This window comes from Ipomoea nil, unplaced genomic scaffold (genome assembly GCF_001879475.1).
Source record: "Ipomoea nil cultivar Tokyo-kokei standard unplaced genomic scaffold, Asagao_1.1 scaffold2115, whole genome shotgun sequence".
Taxonomy (NCBI): Eukaryota; Viridiplantae; Streptophyta; class Magnoliopsida; order Solanales; family Convolvulaceae; genus Ipomoea; species Ipomoea nil.
The window spans coordinates 207,903-231,101 of NW_017618543.1; the positions used below are offsets into that span (position 1 = coordinate 207,903).

General features: G+C 33.8%; 1 protein-coding gene and 3 long non-coding RNA genes across 4 annotated transcripts; 1 reads left to right on the top strand and 3 right to left on the bottom strand.

Annotated features, from left to right (window-relative positions):
• Positions 1–1,609: 1,609 nt before the first annotated feature.
• On the bottom strand, positions 1,610–3,054 carry LOC109148500. Its single transcript, XR_002048808.1, has 3 exons — positions 2,964–3,054; positions 2,465–2,564; positions 1,610–1,686 (listed from the first exon to the last, which is right to left on the bottom strand). It is a non-coding gene; the product is annotated as an uncharacterized LOC109148500 (long non-coding RNA).
• A 1,120-nt stretch (positions 3,055–4,174) lies between these two features.
• LOC109148502 lies at positions 4,175–4,687 on the bottom strand. The gene is made up of 2 exons (XR_002048810.1): positions 4,624–4,687; positions 4,175–4,460 (listed from the first exon to the last, which is right to left on the bottom strand). It is a non-coding gene; the product is annotated as an uncharacterized LOC109148502 (long non-coding RNA).
• Positions 4,688–4,953: 266 nt separating this feature from the next.
• On the bottom strand, positions 4,954–5,443 carry LOC109148501. Its single transcript, XR_002048809.1, has 2 exons — positions 5,227–5,443; positions 4,954–5,000 (listed from the first exon to the last, which is right to left on the bottom strand). It is a non-coding gene; the product is annotated as an uncharacterized LOC109148501 (long non-coding RNA).
• A 5,672-nt stretch (positions 5,444–11,115) lies between these two features.
• LOC109148498 (protein GAMETE EXPRESSED 2) lies at positions 11,116–19,724 on the top strand. Its single transcript, XM_019296246.1, has 16 exons — positions 11,116–11,192; positions 11,288–11,457; positions 11,672–11,998; positions 12,270–12,476; positions 12,563–12,648; positions 12,730–12,865; positions 16,062–16,370; positions 16,521–16,645; positions 16,798–17,015; positions 17,141–17,374; positions 17,528–17,757; positions 17,951–18,195; positions 18,318–18,474; positions 18,583–18,755; positions 18,849–18,931; positions 19,622–19,724. Exons 2-16 carry the CDS (start codon positions 11,367–11,369, stop codon positions 19,683–19,685), a joined length of 2,685 nt encoding a protein of 894 aa, XP_019151791.1. The 5' UTR covers positions 11,116–11,192; positions 11,288–11,366; the 3' UTR covers positions 19,686–19,724.
• Positions 19,725–23,199: the final 3,475 nt, after the last annotated feature.

The window sequence follows — 23,199 nt, forward strand, 5'->3', positions numbered from 1 at the left end:
CATCATTATAGGCTAAGTAACGGAAACCGTTACTTTCGTTTCAAACCACAACATAATGGCCATAATTGGCCTATTAAACTTGCACCACTTAATAGTGTAATTATAATGAAAATGTTACACTATGAAGTGCCTGAGAAAAGGGGAGAAGGGCAGGCCAGTAAGAGCATGGAAGTATTGTTCCATGATGAAGAGGTAGTGTTCTTTATTTTCAAAAAATCATATTCATGCTATCTACAAATCTAATGGTCTATAAATGTGTATAATTTTTTTTTAGGTTTTTGCCGGGGAGACTACATTCATGATATGCTATCTACTAACCTAATGATCTTTTGCTGTGTAAAATTTTTTGTCTATTTTATTCGCAGGGAGACTACATTCATGCCAGTATTATTAAAAAGGACATTGGAAAGTATAGAGATATAATCAAAGAAGGGAAAATATTTGAAATCAAGAACTTCATGGCTTCTACAAACTACTATGTCTACAAGATTACAGAACATGACTTCCTAATCAAATTCAACTATAGAACACAAGTGAAGGAGATACATTCTAATGGCTTTCCTTGCAAAATGTTTCGGCTAAAGAGTTTTTTGGCTTTGAAAGATCCTGCTGATGTGAATGACAAGGAATTGATTGGTACTATCTTTACTTTTTTAACTACTAATATCTTCCTTAATCTATTTTTAGTAGTGTTTTCTAATATTTGTTAAATTGGCAGATGTGATTGGAAGGGTGGTTGAGGAGGAAACAAACAGTGATGCAATCTCTGAAGTAAGCCTTTCATAGCCTTACTGCTCTAGAATTTTTTTTTTTTTTTTTTTTTTTTTTTTTTTTTTTTATGATGGTGGCTAAATTGGTTTACTGATTTTGTTAATAATAGGAAGCCTCTATTGGAGTGGAAGTTAATAGTCCTGCCTCTATTCAAGCCTCACAAAAGGAAGTAGATGACAATGCTGACAACTCAGGAGATATTAAAAGGTCGCTTTTGGATGAGTTTTCATCATCCAAAAGTAGGAAGAAGTTGAAGGAAGCACAAATTAAAAAGGAAAAAATGTAATTGTGACCTTGGTTGAAACTGATTGTTGTGGACCTGCCCTATCCAGACTTAAAAGACTGATTTTTTTGTTCTTATTATGGTTTATTTAATCCTGATGATCTCTAAACAATATTTTTAGTTCTAATCCTGTTGATCCCTCATTATTAAAGATTATTTTTGGGATATTTTATAATTATGGTTTACTGTCTTGATGAGATTGCCTAACTCATTTTTACCATATTGCCTAACTCATTGTTACCATATATTGGTGCCTCTACTGCTACTATTATAACCTGTTTTGCAGATTTTCTAACTTCCATTTCAGGTGATTGGGAAGGATGATCAAGGTTCAAGGTTTTAAAATGCAGAAACAAGGGACAAAATTTGGCAAGGAACTTATACTTTGTAGATGTAGTTTTGTATAGGTTCCATTAGATATTAAACTTCTCCTATAAAACTGTGTAAAGATACTAAGAGCATTGAATGGCAAGAACTTTTTAAAACTTTCTAATACAAGTATAACCTCTTAGAACTAAATAACTTGTGCCTAAAATATAAAGATAGGTTTACTCACCTATTTGCAAGTTCTTCTTTTACTGTGTTTGCAACTCTCAAATCCAATTTTGGTCCATGCTGGTGTCCACCAAAAACTGCTAGCACATATGAAAATGAATTAATACACATCACTTAAGTGAAATCTTTGTAATACAAAATAAAGTTAACTAAAATTAACAATAAAATTGTTCAACTTCAGAATCTAAGTACTAATCTTAGGTTAAGCTTTCAAAGAATCCATATTGAGAAACAAACTACTAATCATAGGGTAGTGCCTGATTCTTAATCTACCAAATCTATTGGTTCCAATAAAGCACAGTAGCATAGAAACACTCAATCTGTTAGAATATCCTTAAATTAGAAGAAATACTTTGATACTACACCTAACTTTAATCTGCTGTGATATAGAATAAAAAAAAGCAATTTTTTAAAAAAAATCTAAGTCAAAAAAATTTGGAAAACATCCTTAACTTTTGAAATATTTTTAAATGTGGTGCAATTTAAATAATACAGTAAGTACTGCTCTTAGGTTAAGCTTCAGGAATTATTTATGTATCTAAATAGTTTCATTACTCTACCAAAGCTCTTAATTGTTCTATAGAATGACTTATATATATACACTAGAAGATTGATAGCTGAAACAAAGAATTCCAAAAAGTATTGGATTAATGGTATATTCATCCAACAATCAAAGAAAGGGCCAATTTGAAGTATATGAACTGGGTCTAAAATTGAGGACAATTTGTTAACAAAATTCTGTTTAATTAAAAGTTTCTATTGCCTTGCAAACTAAAATGAACAAACTTACAAACTATGCAATTATATGCATACAAACTAATCTAAAGAACAGGAAAAAAAATATAAAATCTTAACCTATTTGCTTAGATCCCCATGCTGCTTTTAGTTTCTTTGATTGATGTCTTATTTTCTGCTTGATTCTCTACAATTCCACCAGAGCTTGGGTTATTCCATCCTCAACAAAATAAGACAAAGAAAAAAAAAAGGTTAGAAATTGTATCACTGTATTAAAGAACACCACCAAAAGGAAAGGATACACTGGCACAAAAAAACATTTTTAGAGATATTTATAAAGGGAAGGATACAATAAAATTTAATGTTAACTTATCCTTAATTGTTCTATATAATGACTTATATACAACAATTAAATACACTAACTAATGCAAATTGGATACTTTAAGTTACTAGAAGACTGATAGCTGAAACAAAGAATTCCAAAAAGTTTTGTTTTAATGGTATATTCATCCAACAATCAAATAAAGGTCCGAGTTGATGTATATGAACTGGGTCTAAAATTGAGAACAATTTGTTAAAAACTAATCTAAAGTCAGGAAAATAAATGTAAAATGTTAACCTATTTGCTTAGATCACCATGCTGCTTTTAGTTTCTTTGATTGATGTCTTATTTTCTGCTTCATTCTCTTCAATGTATCCAGAGCTTTGGTTATTCCATCCTCAAAAAAATAAGAAAAAAAATAAAAACAGGTTAGAAATTGTGTGTCCAATATTAAAGAACAACACCAAAAGGAAAGGATACACTGGCACAAAAATTTTTTTTAGACAATTAGAAGCAAAGAAGCAATGTGTTCAATATTCTACAAACTTATATACAGAAATTGAATAAAATGGAATTATTGGGCTGTGAAGTAAAAACTAATCATTCTTAGGGAAAGTAAAACATTCTTTAGATATTAAATATAATTGATGGCCAGCTATCATTACTATTAAGAGAAAACCCTTCAGTTCCACTTCGAATCGCAAAATCATTGAAAAAATATAAATTTGCTACAATGAACCAATCTACTGATAGCTGCCCCATCTAACTACAAAAATAGTTTTCCAGTTTGAGACCTCTGCCAGAGAGACAATTGACATTAGCAGTTGCAAGTACACACAATAGACAGTGCAATGAAGAAGATTACTAAGTCAACAATTATAGGCATCAAAAGGAAACTAAGTGAGCAAAATAAAGGTAAGTTCGAAACTTATCTTTTTTCATACTTTAAATGAAGCTTCATTTTTGCATCCCTATTGCTTTCCGATTCTGTTTATGCTCTCCATCTCCTCCAATAACTCCAGTATGTCCATAAAAAAAAAATAGATTAGAGATTACAGTATGAAAAATAGATTAGAGATTACTCCTCAAAAAGTAGATTATAGGTGAGTGTTTGTGTGAATAATAATATATTTATAGCATTTAGCACATGAAAAAAACACACTTAACCGTAACTTCTCAATCTGGTGTTTTTAGAGCAGCATTAAAAATAACACGATTTAGAACCCTAATTGCGGTGAATCATACAAATCTGAAATTAAGAGATTTTATCTATGAGAATCGATCTGCATGCTTAACTATTCTTACTAAGGAGAAGAGATTACAGTATGAAAAATTGATCAATTTCGAATTGGACAACAGTCATGCATAAGAAACCCTAAACGAATTGACTGAAAGATGGAAGCATACTAATTAGAATGCTGTAATTTTTTTTTATTTGAAGAAATAAAGAGTATTTTTTTTCATTACAAACAACAAAGTCTATTTTAAGCCTAATACAAGAAATATTGTAGTACAACTAATCATGCATTGAGAATTATACCAGTTACATACTGTCAGTACAACTTAAACAGTCAAAATTAATGTATATACTCAACAGATTTGTGTAAAAATTCATACACATAGATAACTATTGCATAGCTAAAAAAAAAAAAAAAAAAATTATCAATGCATTGAGAGTTCTACAAGTTACATACTGTCCTAGGTCTTAAAAGAAAATGAATAATGAGCAGGTTAGGAAAACTTACTTTCGTAACTGAGGATGGATTGCATAAACTTAACACTGTAGAGCATAACCTATAAATATAATTAAGATATCATATTAAGTAACACAATTACTTTTTACTATAAAATTAAAGTAGAATCTTTAATCCAATAAAAACAAGAGAGCTTAATATAAGTCATACTTAATTTAAAGTTTAAGTATGAAAAAAAGCATAATGTTAAAAACAAGTATTACTTAATTTAAAGTTTAAGAACACTTACTTGACATTTCAAGTGCCAAGCCATTTGAACCTCCTTCAAATGAGCCATTTGGTCCCTGGAAATATATTGTTACAAAACAGTAGTCGGACATTAATAAGCCATAGCAATTATTAGTTTTCAATAGTACTTAATGACTATTTTTCAATAGATCTTTTTTTTTTTTTTTTTTTTTGTTTGTTTGTATCAGTACACAACATGTATATGAAATCTAGGTTGAAATTAAACAAATCAATGTAGAAGATACTTAGCTTTCTTCATGCTCGAATGTATGAAGCTACTCATTCTGCAAAAAAAATTTTAAAAAAAATCCACCATCAACAACAATCAACACATTTAATCCCCACCCAAGTACTGGAAAAGTTAAATAGATTAGCCTAACAACGCATGCATTGCAAGATTTAAAGAAAAAAAAAAAACCCTAGACAGACAATTAAGTGAACCTAATGCACAAATCGGGTAAAATCTTCATAGATTATGTCTTCTTAGACTTTAAATTGAAGAAATTCATAAACATAATCTACAAATGCTTGGCTAAATTAAACGAATTAGATAGATTTCATAGAAGGATTATACTTACAACGATGATGGTAGCAGCCTTCGTCTTCACTGTTAGCTTAGATTTATGGTAGTATGATTGCCAAATTTGTGATGCTTGAACAATGATTGCATCACAAATCTGGAAAATCAAGTAATATAGAGACATAGAGGTAATAGATAGATAGATGCAGAGAGAGAGAGCGATGGTGAGGAAGAGAAATGTGTGGGTGAGATATTCCGGGTAAGAAATGAACACAAAGCTTCCTGACCCTTCATTTTTGTTTTATATATATATATATATATATATATATATATATATATATATATATATATATATATATATTGAAATGATGTGTGTGCACGTGTAACCTGCATAATAAATTTGACATTTGAGGTGTAATGCATATATTATTTATATATATAATCTATATTATATATTACACACACACACACACAGGGCCGGCCCTGGGGCAAGGGCAGGCTGGGCCCTTGCCCAGGGCCCATGTTTGGGGGAGGGCCCCATCCTATCTCTTATATATATACTATATAGTATATATGTATTGAGTATAAGTAATTTATATACATATGTTTTATAGTAAGGTGAATTAGCTTAGTTGGTAAGATACTTGAATTTTAATCTCATTTAATCAAAAGGCCCATGATCCAATCCAATCCTTCCCTTTACGTTTTAGAATTCCTCAACTTTACTTCTTTGCTTATATTCTAATGTATATTTTAAAATTTTATTTTTATTGATTTTTTGTGTTTAATACGGAGTAGTATTTTTAATGTAGTTTTTAAATATACTCCGTATAAGTTTTGATATATTTATACTAAACATATTATGAATTTTTTTTATATTAAATATATAAATTTTTATGTTAAATTTTTAATGCAATTTCTAAATTTATAAATTTTTATATACTTATACTAAACATATTATGAAAAATTGAATTAAAAAAACTTCAATCAACTCATGTTAACCAAACAAGACACGTAAAAATAGGACGGAGGGGGTTATATGATATATTTTGAGATTGAATTATAAAAAAAAAATTAAAAGATAATTTACTTCGTACCTTTTTATGAATATCTAATCAATGTAATATATAAGCTTTTATCATGTGTCATTATATGTATTCAAATTATTCTTAAAAAAGTTTAAAATTTATCTATTTAAAAGAAAAAGTATTTGTATTAAAAAAAAGTATTTATAAAAATCATATAAATAATATAGAAGATGTGTGATTTATAATATGATTTATGTTCAAACTATTTTATCTAGATAATTATGTTTCATATCTTTTTGCATTTTTTTATTGTGTTTTGAAATATTTTAATTTCTTGCTCCTAGTCAAATTTTTTTTTTTTGAGCTTTTCATATGTTTGTAATTATTGTTTTATAAATTTTTAATAATAATTAATTTATTATTTATTATGATAAATGTTATTGTTTATAAGTTTACTCGATTTTAAATTATTTATTCATTTTTATAAACTACAATAATATTTATTTATGAAGACACTTATACAATTATTTATTATTTTGCATTAAGGAAAGCACTTAGAAAATTTTTTCATGATTATTGTTGTGTATAAATTGTTAAAAACTTGTATCTTACTTAAAGTTATTGATATTAATAATATTTTCCTTATTTAATTTAAATTTTAGATATGAAATATATATTAACCGGGGTCCCTTTTTTTTTTTATCCTGTCCCGGGCCTATAAAATTATAGGACCGGCCCTGCGCGCGCACACACACACACACACACACACACACACACACACACACACACACACACACACACACACACACACACACACACACACACACACACACACACACACACACACAGATTTTTATAGAGATTAATTAATAGATAGTGTTTATATTAGAGATTTTTATATAATATATAGTTTGTACTATTTCAATTTTTTTAAAATTTTATTTGATTGTGTCTGTAGAAAATAAACCCGTATTTGTTTATGGACAGTTATATGATGCTGTATTCAGATTAAGTAACTCAGACGGTCTTAAGATATTAATTTGTGGCGAAACATAAAATAATTGTATTTACTGATGTAGTTTATAAAGAGGTTTTTTTTATAATTTGTAATTTAATTTTTTCTGCCAATAATATTTTTCCCTTTTTGCACAATAACACTTTATTTTTATTAAAATTGTATTTACCCCGTGCATCGCACAAGACAATATCTAGAAAAATACTAATTATGCTCCATATGAGAAAGCAAAATACTAAGTACATACCACCAAAGTTAAAAAATAGGAAAAAAAATGTGATTCAAAAGGCATAGTAAAATAATGATTTAAGGAACAGAATCATTTAAACCCTTTTGTTAAATAGAAAGTCTACATTGTACGTAGCTGTTTCAAGTGTTAGTAATCCAATAAGTTTAAAATTTTTGATTTGTGGCGAACATGTACCATGTCTAAGTACGGCTAAAAAATGTTATGTCCAAAAGAAGTTTTCAACAATGTGTAATAAAACTTCATAGTTGATCATTTCAAATTTATTAGTTTTAAAATTGTATATTTTTTCATCTTATTATATTATACGAAATATTCTATATATATATATATATATATATATATATATATATAGCTGTACATCACACGGGTGCAACTACTAGCTCTATAATAAAGCAACAACTTCTTGCAAATCAATTTCCCCCCAAATAAAAAGCTACCGTTAAGAGCCATAAGACAATTACAATTGTATTAAATGCTATTCACACACTTGGTTGCAAATTCTGAGGAGGCTTAGCCGAAATAACTCTTGATTTTAAGAATAACTTTTGACAATTTGTTAAATTAAACTTAATATATTAACAATAACGAAGAGGTAATAATCTTGAATGGTTTAATGGATGTTCTATGATTTATTGTTGTGGAGTAAAATAGTATTTACATTATAATCATATTTTATATTAAAATATTAAAAGTACTTTTAATACAAAGTCTTAATTTATGAAAAAATAAATTGTTTTAGTAAAGAAATAAAATTTGGTGTAATGGGTTGGAGATAGAAAAAAAAATGATATAAGAATATACAAGGAATATTCCTTATGGTGTAAAATTTGGTGCAGATGCTTAGAGATGGCAATCGTTATTGTGTGGACTATAGTCCACAGAAGCTATGTGGATCATATTTTGTATGTTATAAAATAATGTATATTTAGTACAAAAATAATGTACTTTTAGAATATTAAAAATGTACTTTGTATTCAGAGAAATTATATTATTTGAATACTACAAATATATTATTTTTATAATGTACATTCGGTACAAAAATAATGTACGTTTTAATATATTAAAAATGTACTTTCTTTTATGGTCCATACAACACTATGTGGACCATGGTTCACACAATAATTTGCCTAGAGATAGTTTTAGGGTTAGGAGAAAACATTTTATTAATTGTTTTATTGGGTTCGGGTTATGTGCTACATTATTGGATTAGTTTTGGGTCAGATTATTTAGAAGAAAAAAATGAAAGAAATAAAGTTTGACCCAAGAATTTATTATATTTAGTATATTTGTTTAGTAAAAATTATAAAATAACATTGGTGTAATGGATTGGAGATGGAAATAATTTGATGTAAAAATATACTGAAGCGGTTTGGCGTCTGTTTGGTTTTGATATACAGCTTAGGGCGCTTTCAGTGGAAAGGTTAAGCTTTCACCTTCCTAATCAACAGAGTGTGATATTTGCAAATGATGATGCTGTTGAGAACATTGTTAATAGACCTACTATAGCACAGAGCATGTTTTTGGAATGGTTTGAGGCAAATAAAACATACCCTAATGCAAGAGAACTTACTTATGTTTAGATGCCAACACGATTCGTTTGGAAGAAAGACCTTAGAAAATGGTAGCCACGGAAAAAAGGGTTCTCAATCGGACGTATATTCTATGTCCCGCCAGCTACTGGAGAACTTTTCTATTTGAGGTGTTTGCTGAATAAAATCCGTGACCATGTGTTGGAAGGCCAGATCATGTGCGGTACAAATGCAGGAACCAGAGTATTGATTCCTAGGATGTCACTTACACCGTCAGATCCAAGATTGCCTTTCAAATTTCAACGAAAGCAATTTCCTTTGATGGTATCCTATGCCATGACAATCAACAAAAGTCAAGGACAAACGCTTGCTAAAGTGGGGTTGTTGAAAAAACCTGTCTTTAACCATGGACAACTGTACGTAGCTGTTTCAAGAGTTAGTAATCCCAGGGGTTTGAAAATTTTGATTTGCGGGGAAAGTGTACCATGTCTTAGTACGACTAAAAATGTTGTGTACAAAGAAGTCTTCAATAATGTATAATAACATTCCAGAATTTATTATTTAAAATTTAGTATTTTTTAAAATACTAGGTTTCTTATTCTTATTATATTATTATTATACGTAATATTCTATGTACTATATAGGTACCATGCATCACATTGTTTCAACAATGAAGTCTTCAACAATGTCTAATAAAATTACTATATTCATCAATGTGTAATAAAATCACAAGTTTTTCATTTCACATTTTGTGAGGTTCAAATAACTATATTCTATACTGTATATATATCATACTATATATATAGCCGCGCATCGCGCGGGTGCACCTACTAGTATGAACAAAAAAGAATCAAATCAGAAATCTAAAAGTACTAATCTTAACTTAAAAAAAAATTAGATTACGATTATGATAGAATGATACCCTTTTTTAATTAGGGAATAATTTTTTTTTTTTGAAAATAAGAATAAAATTTTTAATTGAATGGGTAATCAAAATCCATAGTTGTGTTTTAAAAAATTATCAGCTAAATATTAACTATGATTTTGATTCTCATTCCTAATGTGTAAACCTATAAATCAAAAACACCCTAAATTCTTTATAAATCATTATAACAGAGACGTCAATATTTGAGTGCAATGTTATATCTCTTATTAGATTGTCATTATTTGGAGACAGCAATATAAGCGTCACATACTCACATCTGCTAGCATTGCACGTTGTCCCCAAATAACCCGGGAACTGCTGGTAACCGTTTGGTTTCCTTTGAAACTTCTCCCGCTCGGCGCTTACTCTTCAAAACCAGACTTGAAGGTAAAAATCTGTCCTTAATCTCAATCAACATCTCTCTAAAATGGCCATCCAAATGCTGTTTCTCCGCAGTCTCCTCATCCCAATTTTCGCAGCCTCTCTTTTCCTCCCTCTCTCTCTTGCAGAAAAATCTGACATGCCCAAATTTGCATTTGCTTGGTTGAATAACGATGACACTTTTGTGGCTGGGGAAGTGGCCACTATAAAGGTTATAGTGCTCGGGAGCTTTGAGGCCGGCAAATACAAATACCCTTTTAATCCTAACATCACTGCCAATGATAAGACGGGAAATAGCTCCTACATTTCTGGGGTTTCTTCACTGTTTGGTACTGATGTTAACTCCTGGGCCATTTCTTTCATACCCATCATGGCTGGATTGTTCAATGTGCTTATTATGGATGACCATTTCGATGTCTTTGATTCGTCCCTGCATTTTCGAACCACCCCAGGTTTCGATTTCTCATATACATTAGATTGATAGTAACTGTTAAGTGTGCTTTTATCAATCTTTGAAATTTCTAGTTCTTGATTCTCTGTTCAGATGTATATGTTAGTAATCTAACTCAAATTTATCTTTTACACGAGATTGGCAATGAATCTAAGTTCTAGCCATTCCATTCTGCTTGCAGAGTGCTTGTTTCTTTGCTTAATTGAGTTGATGTGCTCTAATTTGAATTTATGGTGTTTTCTATCACTTTAGCCAAACATTGAAAAGTTATTGAGTTCATCTGCTTTCCATTTTTTGAATGTTTTCCTTTAATGTCAATGTTTTTTAGTAATAAGCAATTTGTTAATGAACTTTGCTACTATATGAAGGGCCTTTTTATCCAGCTGCTGGGATTGTGTCATGGTTGGAAGGAGAGAGTGATTTTGTAGCTGGAACAAAAGCTGAGGTTGTTATACTCCCTAAAGATGCATTTGGAAATAATATCTCTTCAGCCGATGATAACACATTGAATTCTTATAATTTCAACTTGTGTGCAACTAGTGCAAATGGTTCCATTGCAAGTTTTCTCAATGTCACGAATAAAGGATGGAACAAGTTTGGCTTTCTAGGTTTGGAATTTATGGTAGCTACAGCTGGAAGTCTCATACTTCACATAGAATTAAATAACCAGACACTGAAGGGCTCTCCACTGCCATTCAAAGTGTTCCCAGGTGATTTTTGATACATCATGGCTTTAATCACCAAAATTATGTGTAATCTTCTTTGTTAGCTTAAACATTATATCTGTATGCTTTTGCTTCATATTCCCTAGCATGAAATATGAGTGTTTCTGATTTTGTTTCTTTTGAAAAGCATTATAATCCTTTAGTTTAGGAGCTTGTCTTTTTTAGATTGGTTGTTTGCATTTATAGTATTTTCTTGCAGGGGCACTGGATGTCTCCAGTTGTGTAGTTCATTGGAATATTGAAACACAATATTTCCAACTATTTTCACTGATGGAGGGTTTCATTCACCAGCACGATCCATATGGAAATCATGTTCCAGGGTTTTATGCATTTGATGCTGAAATCATTGAAAGCGGGACAAATTTGATAATGCCTGTTACTGATCTGCGGTTCACAGAGGCCGGTGTGGGTATACAGTTGTTTTCTTTCAGCCTAGTGGAACCAGGGAACTTTATGCTTGTGATATTTGATAAGGAGCTGAACAACCACATCTCCAACATGCCATATCAATTTACAGTCTACATAGGTGCTCTTGTGTAATATGTCGTGTTATATTTTCAGCATCTTATACTTTCTTCGTTTTTATTGAAAACATATTGAATTGATAGTGATTTTTCCTTTTTTATTGCGTACCGCAAAGCATATTGAATCAATGGTCATTTTTTCTTTTTTACTTCAATCATTAGGTTGATTTTAGTGTATGCCTAATTAATCGTGGGGAGCTCTGTTAGTTTCCTCATACTATGTATTGTCTCAATTGATAGATTTTAAAGAAAAGTCTAAAATTTGTCTGTTAGGTTATTGCAATGGAATGAACAGCATTGTTAACGGGACTGGTCTCAATCATTCAGTAGCTGGTGAAGTTGCAAGGTTTTCCATTTATTTGAAAGATGCTTTTGAATATCCATCTCTAATTGAGTTGGAAATGCTTCAAGTGCAAATTTTACATGAAGTGAATCCCCAGCCTTTGCAGCTAAGCATACATCCAAAAAGGATGGTCAATGGTACAATAATGAGCAGTTGTTCATTGTATCCAGTATATAAGTACCTTGAGATTTCACTAATATAGAGATGTCCCTCTCTTGCACAGGTAGTTTTTCTGCTGGAAAACTCAATCTTACTGAAGCCCATGAAACGGAAAGAACATTTACTCCTCCAGTTGACAAGCATATAAATGTAAGAAACTGCATTAACAGTTTTTCTTGTAGCTATGTATGCCACATATTGGATGTTATTCAAATTTAATTTCGGATGCAGTCATCTGGAAGCATGAGCTTCAGTGTCTTTGATGTCAGTTATACACCTGAAAGGAGTGGAATATATCAAATCTGGATATTTTGTGGAAATATCCCTTTGAATTCTGGTCACCCTTTTAGAAAAGTAGTAAGTCCAGGTATGAAATACGTAGTCTGCATTCATAATATATTTCACTTGCTAAACAAAACGAAGAACAGGTGGAGTAATAAAAGATACATATATACATTGGTATCTGTTGAATATTAGGAAATCTTTATTGAATATTAAGAAACTCCTAGTCGGAGTGAGTTTAGTTTCCTATTCCTATTAGGATTGATTTAGTATATATAGTTTAGTATATATAGAGGTATAGAGTACATGGAGAGACAATCTATTGTAATCTTTCATTATAATATATTCTTTCTATTCTCTTCTTCTTTGGCTTCTCACATAATTTGCTTCCGCCTAACAGGCGAGTGTTTGTTATTCTCCACTTGCCAGGCCTTTCAATCTCTCAATTTCAACATGGTATCAGAGCCTAAACTCTAGTTTAAACCCTAAAAGTAAATCCCTTTTATTCGGTTATCGTCGCTGCTGTCGCCACCACTGTCGCGGCTGTCTTTCCTAGCTCCGACGTGCCTACTGGTTGTTCCAATCTTTCATCACTGGACTCCTTGGAACCTCGTCGCGATCCTACACCTGAAGACCTGTCTCCAATCTCCGCCTCACGCACTGCCATTGTCATTGGAAGTTTTCTCGGATTTCTGGCCAGATCTCCTTTTCTTCGGTGATTTTTTGGTCTCACCTCCTACACCTTTGGATTCCTCTCCTCTTGGAGACCTAACCTGGAAAATTTTGTCGTCATCCTGCTCTGCTGCAGGCGTCGTGCGCCGGCGCGTGTGTTTGTCCTCTGATGTACTTTTCCAGTGAAAATTTTCCAGATTGTTGTTTTGCCCTACTTTGGACCTTTTTGGTGAAATTTGAAGGCTTTTTGGGTTTGTTGTCAAACTTCTTCCCAGGGTGTTTTGGTATAACCGTGCTTGTTTGTTATGTTCTCGGACAAAGGCACGCGTCAAAGGGCGATTAGGGTTATTGGGGATGTCTATGTTGAGAGATAAATTTAAGGAACAAAGATAATAGGAACGTTTTGAGAGTTTTCTCACCTCTTGATTTTAACTTAACTTCTTTCTTGCTTGTTATTTTATTAGAATGAAAATCCCCTTTATATAAGAGGGTTACAAAGACTAGTAAAACATAAAAAGGAAAGAAGATTCATTAAAGCTCCTTACCATAATTATTTCCTATCTCTATAGGAAATAAATCAATTCAAATAGTAAGGATATAAATCAATTCTAATAATAAAGATATTTCCTTAATCATATCATTACTCCCCTCTTGGACATCAAGCTTGAGAACCTCGTGCAGCACGTAGCCAATACCACCCACAATCAAATGGCATCCCCAAAAGAAGTGCAAAGGGAAAAGCCTCAAGTGGCATTCTACGAATCAATGGAGGAGCGAAGTCAGCGAACAGTGGTGAGGAAGACCCCAAACTTGGAAATCCTTTGAAGGAGTTAGTTGGAACAACAACATTAGATGATGAGGTAGACACCAACGATGAAGATTGACCAATACCATATAACACAACCCTTAAATGAGATGGGGTTGGAGAGTGGTGAAATAACCATCCTAGCTACGCATAGGACAGTTTTTGGAAAGGGTACAACCTCAATTTCAGCAGCCTTTTGTGTTGAAACCACATGAGGCTCATTGGCTGAAGCAGTTGCTTGCAATGACGCTATCTCCACATGTGGGTGCTCAACAATGATTGTGGATGGAGTGGGATCTGGCGGCGTTAGGATGACAGCTTCTGGAGTGGCGTGGCTAGCGATAGAGTGCATGACAGCAGTGGAGCTCGTTGTGGGATGGTTGGTTCGCAAAAAAAGAGTTCATAACTGTCGTGAGGTGTGCGATGGCTTCAGACAGAGTATTAACGATTGCTGGTAATTCTTCAAGTTTTTGCACGGTTAAGTGGATGTGTCGCATCTCCTCCTGGAGCTTTTTGATATCGCCCATACTGACTTCTCGGCAACAGAACCAAAATGTTATGTTCTCGGGCGAAGGCACGCGTCAAAGGGTGATTAGGGTTATTGGGGATGTCTATGTTGAGAGATAAATTTAAGGAACAAAGATAATAGAAACGTTTTGAGAGTTTTCCCACCTCTTGATTTTAACTTAACTTCTTTCTTGCTTGTTATTTTATTAGAGTGAAAATCCCCTTTATATAAGAGGGTTACAAAGACTAGTAAAACATAAAAAGGAAAGGAGAATCATTAAAGCTCCTTACCATAATTATTTCCTATCTCTATAGGAAATAAATCAATTCTAATAGTAAGGATAATAAATCAATTCTAATAATAAAGATATTTAATCATATCATTGTTTCTTATCTCCGGTGTGCCTTATCCCATGGGTGTTCAGTTTCAGTACTAATATAAAGGCCTTTGATTATTTCCATGTTTGAAGTAAGGGGGAGTGTGATTATCTACCATCACGTTGCTTTGGGTTTATCTTCATTACTATGGGTTCTACTGCATCCTTTGCTATTCTTTTCTCCCTTTCGCCTCTACCACTCTTGATGAAGGCTTTGTTGGCATGTCCAAGAGTGTTTCTGTTGTGTTATCTTTGAGGCTGCTCATGTTCAACTCTTTCCTTGGTGCATTCATCTTCATTCCCAAGGATCGTGTTCAACTCCGTCCTTGGTGTGTTTATTCCCAAGACCGTGTTCAGCTCCGTCCTTGGTGTGTTCATCTTTATTCCCAAGGATGTGTTCAACTCCATTCTTGGTGCATTCGTCTTCATTCCCAAGGAAGGGTCAGGACTCAGGCATAGCGCCATCTCTTTTGAAGCTGTCCAACACTTATCCTCTAGCTGCATAATCTTCATTTGTAATTTTGAGTGAGGTAGAGTGCTTATTTTAATCCAAGTTGGGAACTTTCTAAGATGTTTCAGCTTGCGGGGGAGTGTTGAATATGAGGAAACCTTTATTGAATATTAGGAAACTCCTAGTAGGAGTAGGCTTAGTTTCCTATTCCTATTAGGATTGATTTAGTATATATAGAGTACACAGATAGAAAATCTATTGTAATCTTTCATTATTATATATTCTCTCTATTCTCTTCTTCTTTGGTTTCTCACATATTTTGCTTCCGCCTAATAGGCAGGTAGTTGTTATTCTCCACTTGCCAGGCCTTTCAATCCTTCCATTTCAACAGTATCCATCCTTTGTTTAGAGAAGTTCAAGTTTCAGGATACATTTATAAAAATACTATGGTTGCATTGATTGGATGCAGGCAGGGTTAATGCATCTCTCTCAGGGGTTGTGAAATTCGCTCCCAAAGTAGCAAAGCTGATGAAGAACAATATCACTGTACAGCTCGTTGATTCATATACAAACCCAATCCTCTTACAACAGTCTAAGTTAAAACTAGAGATTGCTTCGATCAATAGATCAGGTTTTTTGACGTGGATGTTTGTTGACAATAAGGACGGTTCATATACTGGTAGCTATATGGGCATGGATACTGGAACATATGAGATATGTGCCTCATTTGATGGGAACCGTTTCTTTCCATGCCCCTTTGGTGTGGCTGTGTACACTAGTAAGTTTCTTTCCATGCAAGTGTGATGCTTAGTGCATTTTGTATTAATGATGCAGGAGTATTCCATATTGGATCCAATCTTTTCCACTAGTGCTTTAATTAACATTTCTTATGTATATTCCCCCTTGCTAACTTTTCCCCCGTGAATAGGTGAATATTTTCCTATAGTATATAATGATGTAGTCTGTTTGTGGGAGGATGAATCAATTGCTTTTGATGCTCTGGAAAATGACTACTTTGCCGGTGATAATGCAACAATTTATGAATTTTCAAAGGTGATGTGAATCTGTCAGTTCTAGTCATCTACTACATTCAAATAGGGCATTGCATAAAGTACTGACTGCTTCTTGTTTGGCAATTGCTCGAGTTTATTCATTACACTGAATGTTTTTTGTTTTTTTTCTTCAAATAAACTATTTGGTGGCAGCCTAGTCATGGTTCACTTCTACAGTATGGACATCTCTTTAGATATACTCCTTATAAAGGATTTACCGGGAACGATTCATTCTCGTACACAATATCTGATACAAATGGCAACCTTGCTTCTGGAAGTGTTAATATATCAATCCTCAGCATCCCCCCTCAATTTGTTTCTTACCCAAGTCAGCTCCAAGCCACCGAAGATGTAATTAGTCCAAGATTTGGGTAAAAAGTTACTCTTGAAGATATGAGAAAAATGCTTAACACATCTTTGTAACAAGAGGTCAAGATCTGGGGCATGAATATCTTGATGAGATAATTTTTAAATTTTCTATTATTTTTGTTTTCAGTGGCTTTGCTGGGATTGAGATCATATATTCAGATTCAACTGAGAACATCAGCATTAGTCTCAGTGCAAAATCTGGGACAGTCCTCCTTTGTCCTATGCTAATGCAATTTTGGCAGCCTAACCAGATAGTATCTTCTTCTATGAACAAAGATGATGAAGGGAAGGCTAAAGAGTTAACTTTATCAGGAAGTTTGGAAGTAGTCAATTTTGCCATTCAATCAATTCAGTATTATGGGTATTTTATTTTGAACTTAGAACACTAGTCATTTTTCTAGTGTTACTAGTAGGATGTATATATATATATCTTGAGAAATTAGGAAATTAAACCTTTTTTCTTATTCATCTCCAGTAACATGCTTTGCTAACTTGTTTGTTTCCTTGGAATTAGGAATGGAAACTTCTGTGGGATTGATACCATAAGAGTTTGTACTATTAACAGAAATGGAAAGAATGATTTAGATATCCCGATATTTGTGGAGCCAATCAATGATCCTCCATTCATAAATGTCCCTTCATATGTTTTCTTGGATCAAAGAGTTGATGAAGAAGTAATTTTTGATATGCAAAAAAACAAATTTGAAGCCTTCATTGGAGATCCAGATCTACTCAACTTTCCTGGTATGAATAGGAAAATGAGAAATTAATCCACAGAATTTAATATTAGATGAATTTTACGTACATTGAGAAGTTTATATTATGAAATTTAGGTAATGGTTGCTTAAAAATTTGTTTATAATTTAAGAATTCATCAGATAATACATTTTCAGATTTATAAACTTCTTAACTGTTTGCCTGATATTATTATGTGTAGGAAATAAGTCGCGTTTTGTGGTTATGTTGAGCATGGAAGTGAGCTCTGGGTTTCTGTCAACAAACCTTCCAGCTGAGCTTATTCGCACTACTGAACTGAAGCTGAAGAGTAGTTATCAGTGGCAGCCAGTTCAGACATTTGTAACCATCTCGAAACACTTTGCAGTTAATAAAGCAAAAGGCATTAGATTTCGTGGAACACTTGACGACTGCAACAGTATCATGGAGCAATTGGTTTATCATCATGTATGCATGCATTATATATATTATGAAAACGAACTTTGAATTGGAATAGAAAGTCCCTCCCTCCCTGAATAGTTATATATTTCCTAATATAATGAAATAATTTTGTTAATGAGAAAATCCAGGGAGGAGAAAATTGTGCTGTTTTGAGTGTGAGTGTAAATGATATGGGGAACTATGGGTGCTATCCTGAGTGTGCAGAGATGATGTCAATGCCTCTTTATGTAGAGGCCACTGTAAATATTGTCAGAAGAAGACCAATGAATGCTTTTCTGGCTCATGGTAAACTAAACTTATCATAAGCATTATGGATAGATGATGCAAAGGCATTGTGAATTTCCTACTACTTTAACTTGGGCATATAATATGTGTTTGTTTACCCTTTTGCAGCTCTAGGGGCAGCAATTATTATGGAATTCATTTTTGTGTTTTCTCTGGGAGTGTTGCTTCTGTTCTTCATCTGCAAGTGTGCGATTTCCCTCGTTAAAGAAAGAAGGAAGAAGAAGAAGGCGGCGCCAGAGATTGAACTCGTGACGATTCAGAAATCCCATGAATGCAGTAGTGTGAGTGAGTTGTCTTGATTGGCTTCTTCATATATGTTTTCTTGATCTTCATATTCATATACTACTTAAACCTTGTCCATTTTGTATTTGCAGACAAGCAGGAATGTATCTCACAATGTTGGCTGCTCTTCTACTTCCTTCTTGCTCACAACTTGGCCTTCCCACTTCCGCCAAAGGTAGTATTATAATTTATTACTCGCCCAAACAACATATATTATATGACTTAATACCTAATTTGGCCCGTTGCCTATTAGGATTTCACCACTTTGGTTCTGGATTATTAAAGTTGCTCTATTTAGTCTTTAACTATGCAATTTTTACTTAAAATGATCTCTCGACTATTAGGATTTCACTATTTTGGTCATCGACTACCAAAGTTGCTCAATTTAGTCTCTTACTATGCAATTTTCACTTAAAATGATCCCTCGACTATTAAGATTAACCACTTTGGTCCTCGACTCTCCAAAAAGGTCCCCAAATCCACACTAAACGTACATTTTATGTTTACCATTTGCATAGTTGGGACTAAATTAAATACCTTTGGTAGTTAAGGACTAATAGTCGAAGGGCCATTTTAGGTACCTTTGGTAGTTAAGGACTAATAGTCGAAGGGTCATTTTAAGTAAAAATTGTATAGTCAACTAAAGTGATTTGAAACTTTAATAGTCAAGGGACCATTTAAAGTAAAATTACATTCTTAGAAATTAAATTAAACAACTTTAATAATTGAAAACCAAATTGGTGTAATTCTAATAGTCGAAAGACGAAATTGGATATTAACTCTATTATATTCAAACCACATTTCAATTCTCAAACGGTTCTTGTTGTATTGCGGTAATCATCATATATACTATAAAAATGTTCAGGTCTCGGAAAAAGCCGGAAATGGGAGAATCTTCCCAGGCCGCCCACTCAGTTTATCTCCCCTAATCTGTCAAGCGTATCAAATCGTAGGCATTTCTTATATCTTTTAGTTGTGTATTAATTGATTAAAGTTAATTTCATCCGATTTAGTTTTTTTTTTTTGAAAATTACTGGCTCTATCTGTTCATATACTTTCTCAACCTATTGAAACACAAAGAACCAATAACGCCTCCACTGAGGCTCGAACTTATAATCTTCCAAATGAAAGTCCAACCCGGATACCATTGGACCACTAATTTCATCCGATTTAGTTAAATATATTGTTCAATGTCTATTATATATATATATATATATATATATATATATATATATATATATATATATATATATAGGGACGCACTCAGGTGCGAATAAGTGCCCAGGAAGGAAATACGAACGAATCCGCGCGCGACACGTGTCCAGATCTAATAACTTAAAAAAAATGCGGTGGCATTTTCGTAAATAATTGAACATCGAAGTGCAAGTAAAATCTCTTATAAGTGCACCTATTTTCACCTATACGTGCATGTAATTTTGCCTTGTTAGCATTCACTTTCCGCAACCATTCATGCACCTGGGTGTGCTTATAATTATATGTGCAACTATTTATAACTATAGGTGCAACTACTTATAACTATAGGTGCAACTACTTTCACCTATAAGTGCATGTAATTTTGTCTTGTTAAAATTCATTGATCTGAGTTCAGCGGGTAGTAATACTCCTGAAAACCACTCGCAAACATTCATACACCTAGATGCAACTACTTATACCTACGTGTGCAACTACTTAGAACTATAGGTGCAACTACTTAGAACTATAAGTGCAACTAAGTATTGATGCTCAGTGTAAATTTTTACTTGGACCTATAATACATTTTACATGCACTTGTAATACATTTTACTTGCACTTCGATGTTCAATTATTTACGAAAATGCCACCGCGTTTTTTAAAAAAATCAGTGTTTCTCATCCATTAGATCTGGACACGTGGACGAACAGAATCCATTCCTATTTCGCGCCTGGGCGAGCCGTTCGCACCCGAGTGCAAGTCTATATATATATATATATATATATATATATATATATATATATTACAATAGTTTTGGCTCAAGTGCCATTCCATACCATGAACAAATAGTGATTCTTCATGCCTTATCTTGACTTTTTATAAGTGCTGATTGGATGCATAAATCAATTTTTTTTTTCTATCTAGAATTTTTCATTGGTTGTCCTGTAAACTTGATGACATGAAGCCGATAGCATCTAACGTGGCCTTATTAAAAATGAGAGATAGGAGTCCATGTAAGCATTTTTTTAATTAAAAAAAAAAAAAACTGACTCTACTACCGTGACCTTCGCCTCTCTCATCCTTTTGCTCTCTTTCTCTCTCGCTGTCTGGACGAAGAAGGAACAACAGATGGGAGTGAGCTCCGTCGTTCCCTTCCGACGAAGCAAGCAAGACGATGGCCAGCTCCCCTCCCTTCTCATGTTTCTCTCTTCATCTTTGCCCCTCTTCCTCGTTAATGGCAGCACGGCGCCAGCAGCAAGCAGATCCGGCGACTCCTTGGACGGTGGTGGTTGGCAGTGTCTAGAAGCAGCGATGGGACGAGTTCCGTCATTTTCCCCGCTCCTCTCATCTGAAGCGGTTGTCTCCAGAAATCCTCTGGTGTCGTTTCCCGGCTGAGGCCACGTCGGTGGTGGTGCTGATAGGCTGCGTCTTCGTGTTGGTGTGGCGGCGAGCGTCCTCGTCGGCAAAGAAGGCCGGTCGGAGATCAGTTCGCACAACGGAGATTGTCGTCGACAACTTGCCATCACCGTTGTTGGTCACCGATGAAGAGTTGACTGATTTGAATAGACTGCCCCAGAATCTAAGCACTGTGGTTGAAGCCTTGACGGCGTTCATGCGGATTATCAGCTCTGGGAAGGAGTCGCTAAGGAAAATTCTTGTTAGCGGTGAGTTTGATGAGTACCCTGATGAGAAAGAAATGCATTGCACGACACAATTGGTGGAAATGCTTAATGAGTTGCGGGAAACTGGTTGGAGGCAAAAGAAATTGGGCTCCCCAATTTTCTTCTATGTAGAGTGTTCTTTAGCGTTTTGCAGAGAAGGGTGAAAGTGATATCGACAAGGCCACAAGATTTTGTGGGACTATATTGAGAAAATAGTGGTGTACAGTTTTGATGCAACATGCTGATAGAGTGATAGTTACCCACAGCTTCAGTCTTCCATGCGAAGAGCTTCACAGAATTTGATTGCAAAGATGAAACAAAAGTCTGTTGATTAGGTGGTACGGTGGAAATAATCGGAATGGAAATGATGGCTTCGCATTGGGTGCTTTGAGCGGCGGTAGTGACTGATGACCTTGGACTCCTCTTCCTGCGACTCATGGGAAAAAGACTAAAATAGGACAAATAGGCTTCCCATTTCCCAAGCTTATTTTTTGTGGACAATTTTGTGAAAATATCATTTGGGACATGCGTTTTAGGCATGTCCCAGCTATTTTTTTTTTTTTTTTTTTGTTTTTATTTTTTTAACCGTTTCCAAAGACGCAAATGGGATTTGCGTCGAAGGTATTGTATACGTCAAACGCATTACGTAAATACGTTTGACGTAGATTATTAGTATACGGTAAAACGCATGTAAGAGATATGTTGCTTTACTGGAATTGGGAACCTGTGAGCAGAACTGACTATTGTTCGCTCATTTATCATTCCAACTTCTTTACATACGCGCTCAAGAATCATTAGGAAGTCCCTCACCACCATGAAAATTCTGAAAGGGTGAGCCTCTTCTTTGGCTGAATTCCCATGGAAGTATTCAGTTATCTCCTTCACGAGAGACATGACTACGCTTTCTAAGGCTTGGAGTTTTATAATCTCTTCCTCAGCCATTTTTGTGAATCGGTTCATTGATTCAGAAAACTTTTGGCTGTAGCTTTCATCCAAAACCATCCCTTCGTTCAACCGTACAACCTCTGTAATGTTAACGATCCCTTTAGAGAGCTTTTTACTTGGAACGCAATTTCCACACGCGGGTTCCCATTGTCCTCCGGCAACTGACTGACTACTAAAATGCATGTAGGAAATGCGTTTGACGTATAATACTCCAAACGCATCTCTTACATGCGTTTTACCGTATACTAATAATCTACGTCAAACGCATTTACGTAATGCGTTTGACGTATACAATACCTCCGACGCAAATCCCATTTGCGTCTTTGGAAACGGTTAAAAAAAAAAAAAAAAAACAGCTGGGACATGCCTAAAACGCATGTCCCAAACGATGTTTTTACAAAATTGTCCACAAAAAATAAGCGTCATATTTTGGGAAATGGGAAGCCTATTTGTCCTATTTCAGTCTTTTTCCCTGTGCTTGTGGGTGGTTGGCAGAGTTGATGATGGTGAGAAGCAGCTGGACGAGTTGGAGAAGAAGATGGAGGGCGAGAAGACTGTGTTGATGAAAAAAAAAGAAGAAAAAAATCCATGTCACTAATTATCACCTGCAATCTATAGGTAACATGTGAAAAGTTTTAAATAGAAA

Coding starts and splice junctions, on each gene's coding strand:
- LOC109148498 (XM_019296246.1), top strand. CDS start 11,367: ATGGTAGCTACAGCTGGAAGTCTCATACTTCACATAGAATTAAATAAC. Junction 11,458..11,671: donor GCCATTCAAAGTGTTCCCAG/GTGATTTTTGAT, acceptor ATTTTCTTGCAG/GGGCACTGGATGTCTCCAGT. Junction 18,756..18,848: donor AATCCCATGAATGCAGTAGT/GTGAGTGAGTTG, acceptor TTGTATTTGCAG/ACAAGCAGGAATGTATCTCA.